At 40.3% G+C, this 13,929-nt stretch overlaps 1 protein-coding gene across 1 annotated transcript in view; it reads left to right on the top strand.

Moving 5' to 3' along the window:
* Positions 1-13,929, top strand: part of col16a1 (collagen, type XVI, alpha 1) — a 56,134-nt gene that overhangs the window by 14,082 nt on the left and 28,123 nt on the right. The window contains 5 exon segments of the mRNA XM_054606036.1: positions 5,571-5,694; positions 6,396-6,677; positions 7,519-7,599; positions 9,784-9,852; positions 12,750-12,782. Of these exon segments, the coding sequence (XP_054462011.1) occupies positions 5,571-5,694; positions 6,396-6,677; positions 7,519-7,599; positions 9,784-9,852; positions 12,750-12,782 (589 nt within the window).

The raw sequence follows: 13,929 nt of genomic DNA, 5'->3' as shown, positions 1-13,929 counted from the left end.
TCTGATGGATTTTCGGCGTTCTGTAGGCCCATAGTGTCAATAAGCTCTCTCTTCTCATGCCATGTCTGAATAACGAAATAAGCAGAGAGACAGAATACCCTACGGCTAAGTAGCCTCTGAACTCTCACTCAACATGTCAGTGCTGTCCAATGGCTGTTGTGTAAAAAGCAGACAGTTGGCAAGCTATACAGCACGGGTCAGTCTCTGATTGCATTTCCAGAAATACAACTTCATTTCGCTCACCACTGACACTGCCTTGTAAAACTGAACTCTTAACAGCCTTTTTGGTTTTCCGGTGGTGACCGCATATACTTATTGTAACTTGTTTTCACATGAACTGTCTGGCTTATTTGCTCAAGTGCAAACTATAGGAGTGATGCCTTAGTTAGTAGGCATGATGCAGTTGCCAGTAAAGAAGTTACAAGGATATGAATTTTATAGCATTATTTTAGAGCCTGAGCTTTGTCCTGAGCTTGTTTCTGGGCAAAGAGAGCAGCAGCCATAAAATCCACCAGAGCACGGCTTCCCTGCACAACAATATTTTGCAGTATGACGTGGTGTAATTATGCTTTCCTGGGTTTTCATTTAGTTAATACATAGTAGTTGGGTGTAGATTTTGTTAGGAATTGCATGGCAAGTGCTTATTAGGTTTATATGATGGCTGTTTTTCAATCCTCCTTTTTCTTTCTTTTTCAGTTCTTGCTAATTATTGCAGGTTTTCAGACGGCTGAGCTTCTTTTAAACCCACAGATAAAGCAGTTTTTAAGAATTTGCCAATTGGGTCAGCCCAGTATTTTATCACTCTGTCCAGCACTGTGAGCTCCACTTGCTTGAAGGCCTGACAACATCTGTCTACAAAACACTGTTTTTGTTAGAAACATTTTGTTCTAAAAGTGTCACATATATTGTTTGTCACAGGCTAAGAGAGAACCTGTCCTGAGGAAAAGAGGGGTGGGGGGAGTTGTTGTTTTTCCTCTAACCATAAAGAGAGAAGACATCCACTAACTGGTTTGGGATTTAATGATGCTGCAGCATTTATTGAAATATGAATGCCATTGAGAACTCTACTGCCAGTTTTATCATTGAACAGTATTACCTGGGTGACTTCATTTTGAATTAATAATCAATGTTAGTACATCAGCCTCCCAGCTGCCTGTCATTGTGCTTCTCTCTATACATGGAATTCCCTGTCAAATATACATGTTTCTCAAAATGACTAAACAGAATTAGAGGATAGTTTTTTTTTTTTTTTTTTTTTTGCACAGGCTTATTTTTCTTTCTTGCCTCATAAAAAAGTAGATACAAATTTTCCTGCATCAGTTAGTCATGGTGATCCCTTTTTTTCTTTATTCGCTTCCTTTTATTGAACCTTTGCCTTCTGAAATTGCATTTTATGTAAGGGATTCATGTAGAGAACAGGTGGGGGATTGAGAGATGTAGCAGGGAAACAACAGGGTTAAAGGTTTAAATCCAGGCAATAAGTGAATGCATCAGAACAAACCCTCAGGCTTGTTCCATGCCTTTTTCTCTCAGTAACAGTCTGTGTGTGTGTGTGTGTGTGTGTGTGTGTGTGTGTGTGTGTGTGTGTGTGTGTGTGTGTGGGCTGAGCATGTATGCATGTACTTATGTGTGATGCTGAGCATGCATGTGTCTATGCTAGTCTGCTTAAAAATCTGTGTTTGTACAGTATGTGTGCAGTTGAAGCATCGCACATGAAATCCCCCCCCCCCCCCATTTTCTTTTTTTTGTCCATTCCCAGCGTATATATATATATATATACTGTATAGATTTCTGAAGCTGTATACTACGTGGCTCCTTTCCACCACAGACTCATCGTCGCTCAAGCAGCTTTTTAATTCATTGCCAGCTAGGTTGACTGAAGTGCAAGATGTGTGTGTATAGTAATTGGAAAGCAGCGTTTTGCTTTGTATCAGAGGCTAATCCATTCAGCTAATCCAAGCTAAAACAGATGAGTGACAGCCAGATGAAGCTACTTGTCTCTCGCCACTCTCAGTTGTGTGCAAGACAGTGAAATGGGCACTAGTCACAGCTGGTCACATGCATTTTCATTTCTGCAAAATATGAATTGATTGCTTTGGGCCTGTTTCTTTTATGCCGCCTCAGTGTGTAGGCGAGATGGGAGGCAATTCTGTGATATTATGGAATGAAGCCACAATATTTATGACAGAATTCAAATGCATTTGATGAATTTAAGATGTTTATCACATAGGAAATGTGGTACAATTTGTTTACACATTAAGAATTTTGCTGCAGGAATGCTGAAGGACAACTGTAAAAAAAAGAGTTGATAGAACTGATGCTATTAACATGTCTCTGTGACCATGGAAGGATCATACAAGAGAACATGTAGGAGAGGAATAAAAGAAAAGCTTAAAAAAGGAATCGTGATTTTATTTTAGAGAGCAAATGCAAAGGGCAGATTGGGAATGTGAATCAAAGAGGAGAGGGTCATGTACTTTTACAAAAATATTTCACCTTATATCAGCAGAGGAGGGATGATTGCTAGTCTGACTAATGTTGCAATTGTGGTACAGAAAGCCTGTACAGACTCTCTGCAGAAGCCGTACAAAATGACTGCAGCTTTTGGGCTGTAATTTTGTATAATATATATCAACCTTTATTGAGCTGAAGACTGTTATGACCATAGTTTTTAGCAGCTCAACTGCATATGTGCAGATGGAAGCACAAGAAAACAATCACTCGTTTGGTCTGTGGGTTAGTTACCGACCAATTTGGTCCAAACCGAAACATCTCAACATTTATAGTGTATTTGTTGGATTGCATTAACTTTTTTTTACCCCCATATATTGTCTGCTGAGGATAAATTCAAATGACTTTTCCTGTAGCAATACCAGCAGGCAGCTTTGTTATAAAATATCTGATGGACTGATGTGAAATTGTTTACAGATTAAATGCCCAGTGGATTAACCCTAATGATTTTAGTAATTCCATGACTTTTTTTGTGTTTAGCTAATGTTTCCTTACAACATAAACACATATGGGGAAAATCTTTTGCCTGCCAAACATCAGCATGTTAACATCGTCATTCTAACCAAGTTAGAATGCTGATTTAAGCATTTAGCTAAAAGCAACATTTTGCTTTGAGCAGCCTTACAGAGCTGCTAGCATGGCTGTAGACGGCTAGCCTTGTTTTCCAGTATTTAAGTAAAATCAAATCCTGGCAGGTTTATGCCAGTGATGGTAATTGTGATAGAAACCATTGAACTGCATGATCAGCAGTACAGCAATTCCATTATCCCAAAGGACATTTTTTTTACAATGATTGTGAAGTATGTGCTGCTGTCTGCACATTGTTATTTTTTTTCCTAAAGTTTTATACGTATTGGTTAGAATACAAAAGAAAATAGATGGCCATAGGGGAAAAAATGCAACTTGAAACAGCATTTGGTCACTATAGCTTCTTTTACAGCTTATTTTATATTGTCAGCTCCTAGCTATTTGAAATTCCTTTCAGTTAGGTGTGAATAAGACAGTCAGGGATTGAAACCCTTTCCACTGAAATAAATTGATTCCAGCTCAGTTAGAACCCAGTACAAGGGTGCTTATACACCTCTCCAGGTGATATTCCCATCCAAAGATCTGCTTTTTCAACATTATATTTCCTTTCCCCATCTTCCCCTGTGTCTCTCTTGCTTGCACTGACTTTCCTCTGCCTCTCTTTTTAAAAAGAAGAACAAGAGAAGCAGAAGTAACTTTCTTTCAGAGTTGGGGAAGGCTAGATCTGAATCTGTCTGGCCCATACTGAGTGATTTATCTCTCCACTGCATGTTTGTGCATACTGTACGTGTGTGTGTATGTGACTGTGAGGTTTATGTGTTTTTTTCCCAGATTTCTGAACGTAATAGGCAATGGTGAAGTACTTTGAACTTAAAAGTCAATACTTTGTGAGTGGTTTTGTGCCCTGCAGCTCATGTCACAAATCAACAGCAAAACAATCTCTTCTCTCAACATCGGTTTCTCTCTTTCTCTGTCTGTCTGTCTGTCTGTCTGTCTGTCTGTCTGTCTGTCTGTCTGTCTGTCTGTCTCTCTAACGCACACACTCTTTCCATCTTCACATTGTGTACCTACATACAGTTCCGTGCATCAGTTAAAGGGCACATCTCATTAAAAACTCACTTTTTAAGTGCTTGTGCATGTCCATTTGGGTATCTGGAGTGTCTACCAACCCACAAACTGTGAAATAAGACAATAGAATATATATTTTTGTTGTGGGGGGCCTGGATCAGAAAACATGAATTTCAACAAGCCACTCAGATTTGACTCCCCTTCCCATGTCACATGCAGGTTCATTAGAATATACCGCCCCCTATGTAAATATCCGCTTGAAAATACTTTTGCAAAGTTGTGCCATATTTTTCTCATAAGCCAATCAAAGCAGATTGGCCAAAACGAAACGTTTCAGACAGAGGCTGATTACAGGTAAATTCAGACAGACAGAATGACTAAAATAATGTATTTTTTGATAATTAAAGCACATAAACATGTTCTAGTAGAAACCCCAAATACATGTGTGAAGCTGGAAATTAGCATGATAAGCCCCCTTTAATATCAAACTCATGCATTTGCATATCTTGTATTCAGAATTTATTTGTCCCACACCCTACATTTCTCCCCCTCTATGCCTCTCTTTTTGTTTGCACCCCCCTCACCTTCCCTCTCTCTGCAGGTCTCCAGGTCGAATGTGTTTTCTCCCTCACCTTTTTCCCTACTCATCCCATCTTTGTTTTGATGTCCTGTAGTTGGCTGTTTTCCCTTGGATCATCCCTAAGTCATAAATCACTGTCACCCCACTTCTAGGAGCGGGAAACCAGCTGCCAGCATCAACAATTGAGTGTGTGTGTGTTTGTGTTTGTGAGTGTGTGCAAAGAGAGAGCAAGTGAGAATATTTCAAAGTGTTCACCATCTCAGTGAGCATGCATTTCACATGACTTGTTTGTGAACCCTTCATCTCTCAATACATCTACACACATCCATGCAGTGAATATTTTTGTGCGCGTATTTGTATGCTAAGATGCCCTTGACCGAGACTGAGGGAAGAGGCTTGCTGGACTGCATTGGCAATGAAAATGAAATGCTATAGGGGTAACAGTACACACAGCTTTGTGTTGTACTGCTGTCTGCATTCACAAATTCTGGGGAGAAATCCAAAAAAGAAAGAAAATTGGGAGAGAAAAATGCGTAGAATGTAAAGATGCTCACACAGGGAACAGATTACTTTGACATTGTTCTCAGGAGGACATGTATATAGTCTACATTGTTCCAGAGTGAATTTTGCAGGACAAGAAAGGCAGGCCCCTCTGGTCCTCTTATCAGAATTAATTGAAATGAAGAGTGGATTAAGGAGGTCGGTCTGGTGTCATTTATAGCATATCTTTGTCAGACTCTTTCTGCCTGGTTCTCCTGGTTAATGCCCACTGTGTTATAACTAACTAATAATCCCCAGAAACATTCCTGTATTCAGCATCACCGAATGGAGGAGTGACGTGTCACTCCTCCATTCATGCCCCTTCTGATCTTTTGTCTTCCAGTCAGGTGTTTCCTCTTGGCCTTCCTGAGGAGTTCACCCTGATCTTCACTCTGGTGTTAAAGAAAGCTGCCCTGAGAGACACCATATACCTCTTCCAGATATCTGATCAGCAGGGATACCCCCAGGTGCAGCTCACTCTTATTTCCTGATTGCCGGTTTTATGCATTCCTGCATCCTTTTGCCCCAGCACCTATTTACTCCATCACTTTCCCTTCCCCCTCTTCCTCGATCTTTTACCTTTTATTCATCGCGCCTTTTGTCTACTCATCCCTCCTGTCCCTCATCTCTCTTTTGCATAGTCATCCACTTACCCCTTCAATTTCTTTTCTCTCTTGACACCTTTTCAATTCTATCCCCCTTTCATTCCACGCGTCTTTTGTCCTCTCTTTATTTTTCATCTGATCCCCCTCCCTCTCTTGCTCTTCCCTCCATCATCATCTTCTGCTCTCCTCTCTCATTCACCTTCATTGTTATTCATGTGTGTTCCATGATGAAGCACTGGAGTCCCTCAGAGTCCCCATAATCACTAAGAGTCTGAGGCCAGATTTAAATACTCAATGTGTATGATGGATGAAGGCCAAGTCTCCTCATTAGGAGTGATTGATTAGCTGTACTGCCTGCGTGTTTAATTAATATGTCTTCCCTTTTACCTCATCTCTGCGGCTGTGTCTCTACAGCTTTGTTAGGTGGTAGCAGCATGTACATATCATTCTTTGTGGAAAACACTACCAGTCAGACATCTTTTAGATGAAGTACATTTTTCTTGTGCATTGGCATACTGAACACATAGTCTGGTGTTTTAATCAGCGCTTGTGTCGAAACCCAGCTCTCTATAGACTTGAACGGTCCCGATGGCACCCTGACGCTTCGTGCCGCGGGCGTCGAGCCCACAGCTGACCTGGTGAGCTCCACTTTCACCGGGGAGGGAGTGGATGCCCTGATGGACTTGCGCTGGCACAAGGTGGGACTCAGCGTGCGACACGGAGCCGCCTCCCTCCACGTGGATTGCAACTCCATTGAGACCAAACCGCTGGAGCCCCGTGGAGTTTTGCCCACTGACGGACACACTCTGCTGGGCATTCAGGCAGCAGATGCTGGGCCTGTGCAGGTATGGATCTATAAGACAGAGGGGAAGAAAACACTGAAATGAGAGGATGATATCTGTGTGCTTTTGATTAAATATGCAGTGTGTGACAGCCCTTGGCTATTGAAGAGCTTTTTGATTTAGTTTAAGCTATGTAATGTAAATGTCATCTAAACTTACTATTTGAAAGTGTGGTGACCTTTAGTCCTTCTCTGTGTGAAGAACAAACTACTTGTCTGTTTCAAAAGTGTTTTGAATGAACCAAAATCCTTTATTCGGACCTGTACCATTGAGAAAGGTTGGTACTGATGTACTGCATGATATCATTTAATATACCCTTGGTATTGACAATTTTCTATAAAAGAAAAAAACAGGCATTTTTTCAGAACCCCCTGTTTCCAGCATTACATTACATTACATTACAGTCATGTAGCAGACGCTTTTATCCAAAGCGACTTACAGGAAGTGTATTCAACATAGGTATTCAAGAGAACTACTAGTCACCAGAAGTCATAAGTGCATCTCCTTTCTTAAACAAGCATCTTAAAGCATAAACCAGAGCAAAAGTATAGTGCAGAGGCAAATTACTACGAAAACAATAATTGCAACAGACTAATACGAATATAGTAAGTGCTACAAACTACTACGAATAGGATAAGTGCAGTAAACAAATACAAATTCAATAAGTGCAACAACTAATACGAGTGCAATAAGTGCTACGAGGAAGGCTCAGGGTAGTACTTCTTGAAGAGGTGAGTTTTCAGCCTGCGCCTAAAGATGGGCAGCGACTCTGCTGTCCTGATGTTGGTGGGGAGTTCATTCTATATATCATATATTAATGTCTTTCTCTCCCTCCCTTTCTTAGATGGACATTCAACAGGTGATGCTGTATTGTGACCCCTCCCTCGCCATTCAGGAGGCTTGCTGTGAGATCCCTGGAGCACGGGTGAGAGTGGCAACCATCATTTACTGATAAACAATGATTAACAATGACAATACATTTGTGTAGAGCGGAGACTTTACACACCTGCTCCACACTGAATTATCTCCTGCATTGTCCTTTATAACCAAAAACTGATAAACCTGGAAATTAGAGGAAAAGTTAGAATTTTTGGTAAATGGTCTTTGCTTTCTGACAGTTTGATGAGAAGTTGGACACCACACTCGTGTCTGAACACTAAATATCAAGCTTGAGCCAGATGCTGGTTAACCAGGCTAGCAGATCCCTTTGTTTCCATTTTTTTGCTAAGCTAAGCTAACCAGTTGCTGGCTGTAGCTTTGTATTTAATTGACGTAAGAGAAGTTTCCATCTAATGATTTTCAACAAGTGGCTTGAACCTTTTATGCCATCTTAGGGAGCACCCATTTTAACCAGTTTTGCTTGGCCTTATCCCCCCCACAAATTATTGGGGGTAACATCAGTCTTTCCATGGGAATAAGGCGAGGTATTAGTGTGGATCCACATTATTAGGGGAAAAGCCTCTGCTGGGGCTTCACAATTGTTTTTTTTAGAGGTTTTTCACTTACACAAATCTTACCTTCAGGCGCCTCCCTCAATGCCACTTCTTTCCTCAATGAAACCTAGACCGGATTCAGTTATTTGTTAGAAGGTCACTGTGCAACAGCTGCGAGAAAGCTGAGTTCACAAAATCAAAATTCACCATAAATAGTCACTGCATTTGCTCTGGAGGCGTATTTCTTTTGTTAATCAGCAGCATATTGTCTTCAAAATGTGTTATGCTCGACTGTTTTCTTTCAGCTCATTATAGGGGTTCAGAAATAAGAAAATACTTGTTATGCAGTGATAGCAATTACTATATAGGACTCAATCAATTACTTGAGGTAGGCTTCCACACATATGAAAAGCCTGTCTAATGTTAGTAAACACATATTTTCCACCCACCAAAGGGTGTTATGTATACAAATTGACATGGGCTTAGAGTTATTCCATCCTGTGCAATTATGTCACATCAACTGCGGTTTGCCGAATGTTGTTTGTACTCCTAAAGTGTGACTAAAAGGCTAATTAAAAGTGTCACCCTCTTTCTCCTGCAGCCTCAGAAATACCATTTTCTACACCGATTCTTTATTTTTCTCATTCTTTCTTTTGCCTATTTACCTCTTCTCTTGAAGTGTATGTTTTTGTATGCAGGCTTCAAGTAGAAAACAGATTCATTGGCCCTAAATACAACAGCATGTTTCTGTTAGACCGAGAAAAACAAAGCGAGTGATTCTTCACTTCAGGTATGGGGTGAATTAAACAGACAGTTCTTGGGTTTATTTTTAAGCTGAAGGTATTTTTGTGCTCAGCCAACTTTTTGTCAGAATTCTCCAGGGTGTCTGTGCTTGCGTGTCTGTGCGTGCATGTGTGTCTTCTTCATTACCAAATGAATTTTTGAGAGGGATACAAATACGGTGAGAAGTTCCCTCAGAAGTTTGAAACTGTAGAGTCCTCTGGAGGGACGACTGAACGCCGTAGAATTGTTGATTAGAGGGTTTTGAAGAAGGAAACATCCTGTGCTTTGCTTTAGGCATTTGTGCTGCGGGGCTCCCTGCAAGCAGCGTTTAAGTTGGAAATGAAAAGTTGGAGGAGCATGTGTGCACATATCCACTGTAGGTACTCACCAGCATGATGCCACACACCAATGAAGCCCTGAGCTTCCTGAAACACAGAGAACAGATAGAACTGCTTGTTGTCAATTGATCTGACATTGTGATCTGATTGCTACAGTGCATATGACGTTACATGGTACAGAAATTAGACATTTTAGCTAGATATCACGGTGTTAAAGATTGTCTGGTGCTGTACAAAATCCATTTATTAGATGTCATTTTCTATGATTGAGCTGCTAGCATGGCCATATACTCTTAGTCTTGTTTTACATACATTCACAGTTTGACTGTTTCCATTCTGCCTAGAAGAAGAGACTTTTCCCAGAAAGAAATATATCTTGCAATATTACAAATATTGGATTATGCAATAAAGCATGAAGCTAAATCAAGAAATATTTCACCCTTGTACTTAAGGTCAATTTTTTACATTCTGCCCAGAATAGAATTAAAGTATTTAGGTAGGAAATCACAATGTTCTTTTACCCTGTCTTAACGTATGTCTGTTGTATATTTGCAGTGCCCAACAGATGGTTCCAAGAGCCGCCGTGCTGCTGAGAATGACCTGTTTGAAAACACTTTTAACCAGGTAACTCAACAAATGCACACAGACATTTTACCAATGCAAGACATATGTGGTTATACACAAACTCTGTATAACAAAGAATGCAAACATAACTCCATATACAGTATCAAACACTGAAAATACTGTTCCCATACTATGCTTCGGTTATTGTAAAATCAATGATACGCACTTAAATCCAGTAACAAATAGAGAGAAGATGTTTATGAATCTTCCACAAACACTCACACTTCCATCATGAATTATCACAACACATGGCTCCCATCAGGCACAGACCTAACACACACAGACACAGACAAGGACTTGGCCTCAAACAGTTTTGTTTTTGAGACATTTTTCAGTTGTCCTGCTGATGCTACTGCTGGCAGGCGAACGCTGGTCTGTAGGACTTTTACCAAATAGCTTCATTGTTCTTCCTTGCAATTCTTCTGTGGAAAACATGTTTTCGACTCTGCCGCAGACTCCAGCACATCTGAGTTTTATGTAACTTAAGTTCAGTTAAGTCCACTGGTAACAATACTTCACAGCGTCCACGGGGCAGTGTTAAATACATGACTAATAGAGCCTCATGCAACACATGGGTGGCGTTTTTTTCGTCATATTTCACACGGTGTACTTTATGGCTGCTTCAATGATGCATGATACATGAAGTTGGTCCAGTATAACTTAAAGGCAATTTATTTTTTGTTTCCACAGCCGCTTCTTTCATTATTCATATTAATGGGATCTATATCCAATTATCTATTCATTAGGGCCTGTTGTTTGTCTTGTGGAGAGCTGGTGTTAACTTAGAGCTCTGGCAGACTTAGGACACAGTAATCAATCCCATTGGCGCTTTCCAGCCAGACACAGTTACATTAACGCAGGCATGCCAATCTCTCTCTGTTTTTATTTCTCTCTCGCTATCCTGTCATTCTTTCTCTCCCTCTCATCTGCTATCAGTTGCAGACTGACTGATTTGAAATGTGCATTATGATGTTTGTCCTTTTAGTCTGCCTGGGAATGTTTCCACCATCTTCCTTACAGATCTGTAACTGCCATGAACGCTGCCCAGACTCATTCATGTCCTCATTTTGCCATCTCTTTTCACAACATGCTCATACATGCACAGACTAACTTGAGTAGTTTCTATGTTTATCCATATGTTAGCTTTGTACACAGTAAATGACCAATGTAATCCAAGATTCCAATGTGCGGGCCAGATGTTACTGAGCCATAGCACTGCTTTCATTAAACTAAGCCTCAGTGAGTGACAGCGTATTAAACTCTGCTTACGGGGAATGTCATGTGTTCCGTATATGGAAAGAGTGATGTACATTATTGGAATGAAGTGAGCACCGGGTAAGCTGGGGTCAGCTTTTGGTGAAATAGCATTTCTGTGTTAACCCTTTGTTAACCCAGTTAACATACAGTTTTACCCCTTTTTCTCCTTAAGTAGCCTTAAAGATTTTACACATGAAAGTCTGTTTACAGGTCTTTAAGAGTACCACTGAATATGTGAACAAAGTTGTATTAACCCTTGTGTGGCTCTTGAAGTCTCAGCATAACACACCCGTATCTCCAACTGGATTGTCGATGGTCGAGTTCCATTGTGGGTAATGTAGAAGCCAGGTTTTGACAAGGAAGAAGAATGTGTGTAATAAAACATATATATCTGTGGTTCTGCTGCATTGATATTGACTTTTTTTTTTAAGTGTTCATATTAATTCTGATAATTTCAGAGGAGGGCAACGTTAAGTACTCTTTTAAAGCAATAGTTCAATATTTTTTTATTATCTTGCTTGCCAAGAGTTAGATTGCAAGATCGATATTGCCTGCAGTGATGTTAAACAATCTGTTTTTGCAATTACTAGTCAAATCAGGTTTGGTGCAGAGCTGTGTGTGTACCGTTGCTTGTGTCTGTGTTTGGGTCACAGTAGTTACTGCCTTCCTGAGGTACAACAAATCTCTCCCACACTGTCTGTTTTTCATCCTCCAGCACTGTAAACCTCTTTTTTTTTTTCTTGCTTTCAGCTGAACTCCCGACTGAAAGGTCATCTGATCCTCATAGGATCCACATGCTTCTTTGTATTTTATTCCCCGGTCCAAAACCAGCTGTAAAATATCTTCTCCCTTCCTCCCTTTGCTGAAACTCTTCCTTATTTCCACCCCCTTCTAACTTGCCTTCCTGAACAAATTGTTTCCGTTCAGCTTTCCAGTCCTTCTTACATGATTCTTGTCGTCAACTTTATTTATTTTTGCCTGATTTGTAACTCTGTATACAGCAGGGTGCATCTCTTCATTTCCCTCTAGGCTTCACGGGGTACTGTACTTCTCTTTCTCTCTCTGCTTATCCTCTTTCATGTATTTTTTTCCCACTCAGAATAAAGAATAACTGTTAATGAACCGTGTATGAAACCAAGATGGCCCTTATTTGTCCTTTATTTGTTGTGTTTCTGATGCAATGAATTGTAATGGTAGCAAGGTTTAAAGGGTTGCACTCCACATGCAACAGGAAACAACAGTTTGCCTATGCCAAAGATGTAATATGATCTTGATATTATGGGGACTTTCAAGTACAATTGCTGCCATTCCTGGGAACATCTTCAATAGTTTCGGTTACTAAGAAATGCAGCAGAGCTGCCAGTGACTTGGAATAGAAACTATATGCTCAAAGGTTTGAGGAGAATTTTGAAAATTTTGATTCATTTCTTGATAAAAAATTGGGAATGAATTGGGGCTGAAACAAGAACTAGGTTACAGTGCTGTCAAAATGGACAAAACATGTCCATGTGGTTATATTGAGGTCATGTTCAGATATGATGTGAAAGGAAAAAGGCCTAACGTTTTCTTCTATTTTTCTTTTCTTTCTTTTTTTCCATTCTTTCTTACTCTTATTTCATTTTCTTTCTATCTGCCAACAGGAGGTTTTTGCATCAAAGGATCTGGCGGAGAAAGTAAGCCCTACAATTCACACACACACACACACACACACACACACACACACACACACACACACACACACACACACACACACACACACACACACACACACACACACTTGATTTTATTGTATTGCATTTCTAATGCAACTTGTGAGACAGCACAGTGGTTTTGACAAAGACAGTTGCCTTGAAATTTGATTTGAAGACAATATTTGTGTGAACACCTTTATGTTGTGTGTATGCGTGTTGTGCATGGGTCAAAATAAATAGTATGTCTCGATTTCCTTCTCCCTCCCACACACTCATCCAGCTTGCTGCCTGACTGAGGATTGATTTACACCTCTTTATGCGCCGAGCCCCAATTGGGAGTTGCTCATTTTATCATTCACCTACAATAGTCTGTTCACAACTAGAATACAAAACTCCAGACGCTTCATTATGTTGCTCCTGTGTGTGCCTACTGATGCAGCGGGCCACCTCCCCTGACTTCCTCAATGTCAGTTATTACCCGGGTTGGAGAACTCTGCTTGCCCTGCCACTGGGGCAAACACTCGCAGAGAAACAGAAGTGACAATTCTTCTGTTCTTTGAATTTATTATGGTCAAATTACACAGGAGATAGTTTTTTCCAGGGTAAAAATAGGCACAGTACCCAAAGGAATCCATTGATAATACAACATGATAATATGTGCTGCATCACAAAAACCCCAAAATATGACCCAGCAGGCCCGTGTATTAATTTGATAATGGTAATAAATGGTCTGAATAAGGGGTGGATTTGGCTTCTGCTGCACAATCCTAAAGCTCAGACAGAAACCAATTTTCATGGCAGTGTTCATGTCTTGCTGCTTCAGCTATTCCTCTATACCTTGCTCCTGCTCCATAAGTGGCTTCGTGGATTTGTGAATCAAAAGGCTCACCAGGAATCTATTAACTCAAAGATAACATTTCAGCATTTACTTTCTGTCTTTTTCCATTAGATTAAGAGTCAGTGTAAGCAGTGCTTTTGAGAAAGTGGCACTTAAACCCAAATGAAAATAGTTTCTACATATATTGAAACATACATTCCAGTATTTTTATTTGAGTGCTGTGTGTTGCTCTTGATCTGTCAAGTCCTGGCAGCTAGAGAGACAAATTCCAAAAAATAACTGCCCATTTGG

The sequence above is a fragment of the Anoplopoma fimbria genome, chromosome 10, assembly GCF_027596085.1.
Source record: "Anoplopoma fimbria isolate UVic2021 breed Golden Eagle Sablefish chromosome 10, Afim_UVic_2022, whole genome shotgun sequence".
In the NCBI taxonomy this organism is placed as follows: Eukaryota; Metazoa; Chordata; class Actinopteri; order Perciformes; family Anoplopomatidae; genus Anoplopoma; species Anoplopoma fimbria.
This window is presented reverse-complemented; position numbering and strand designations above follow the sequence as displayed.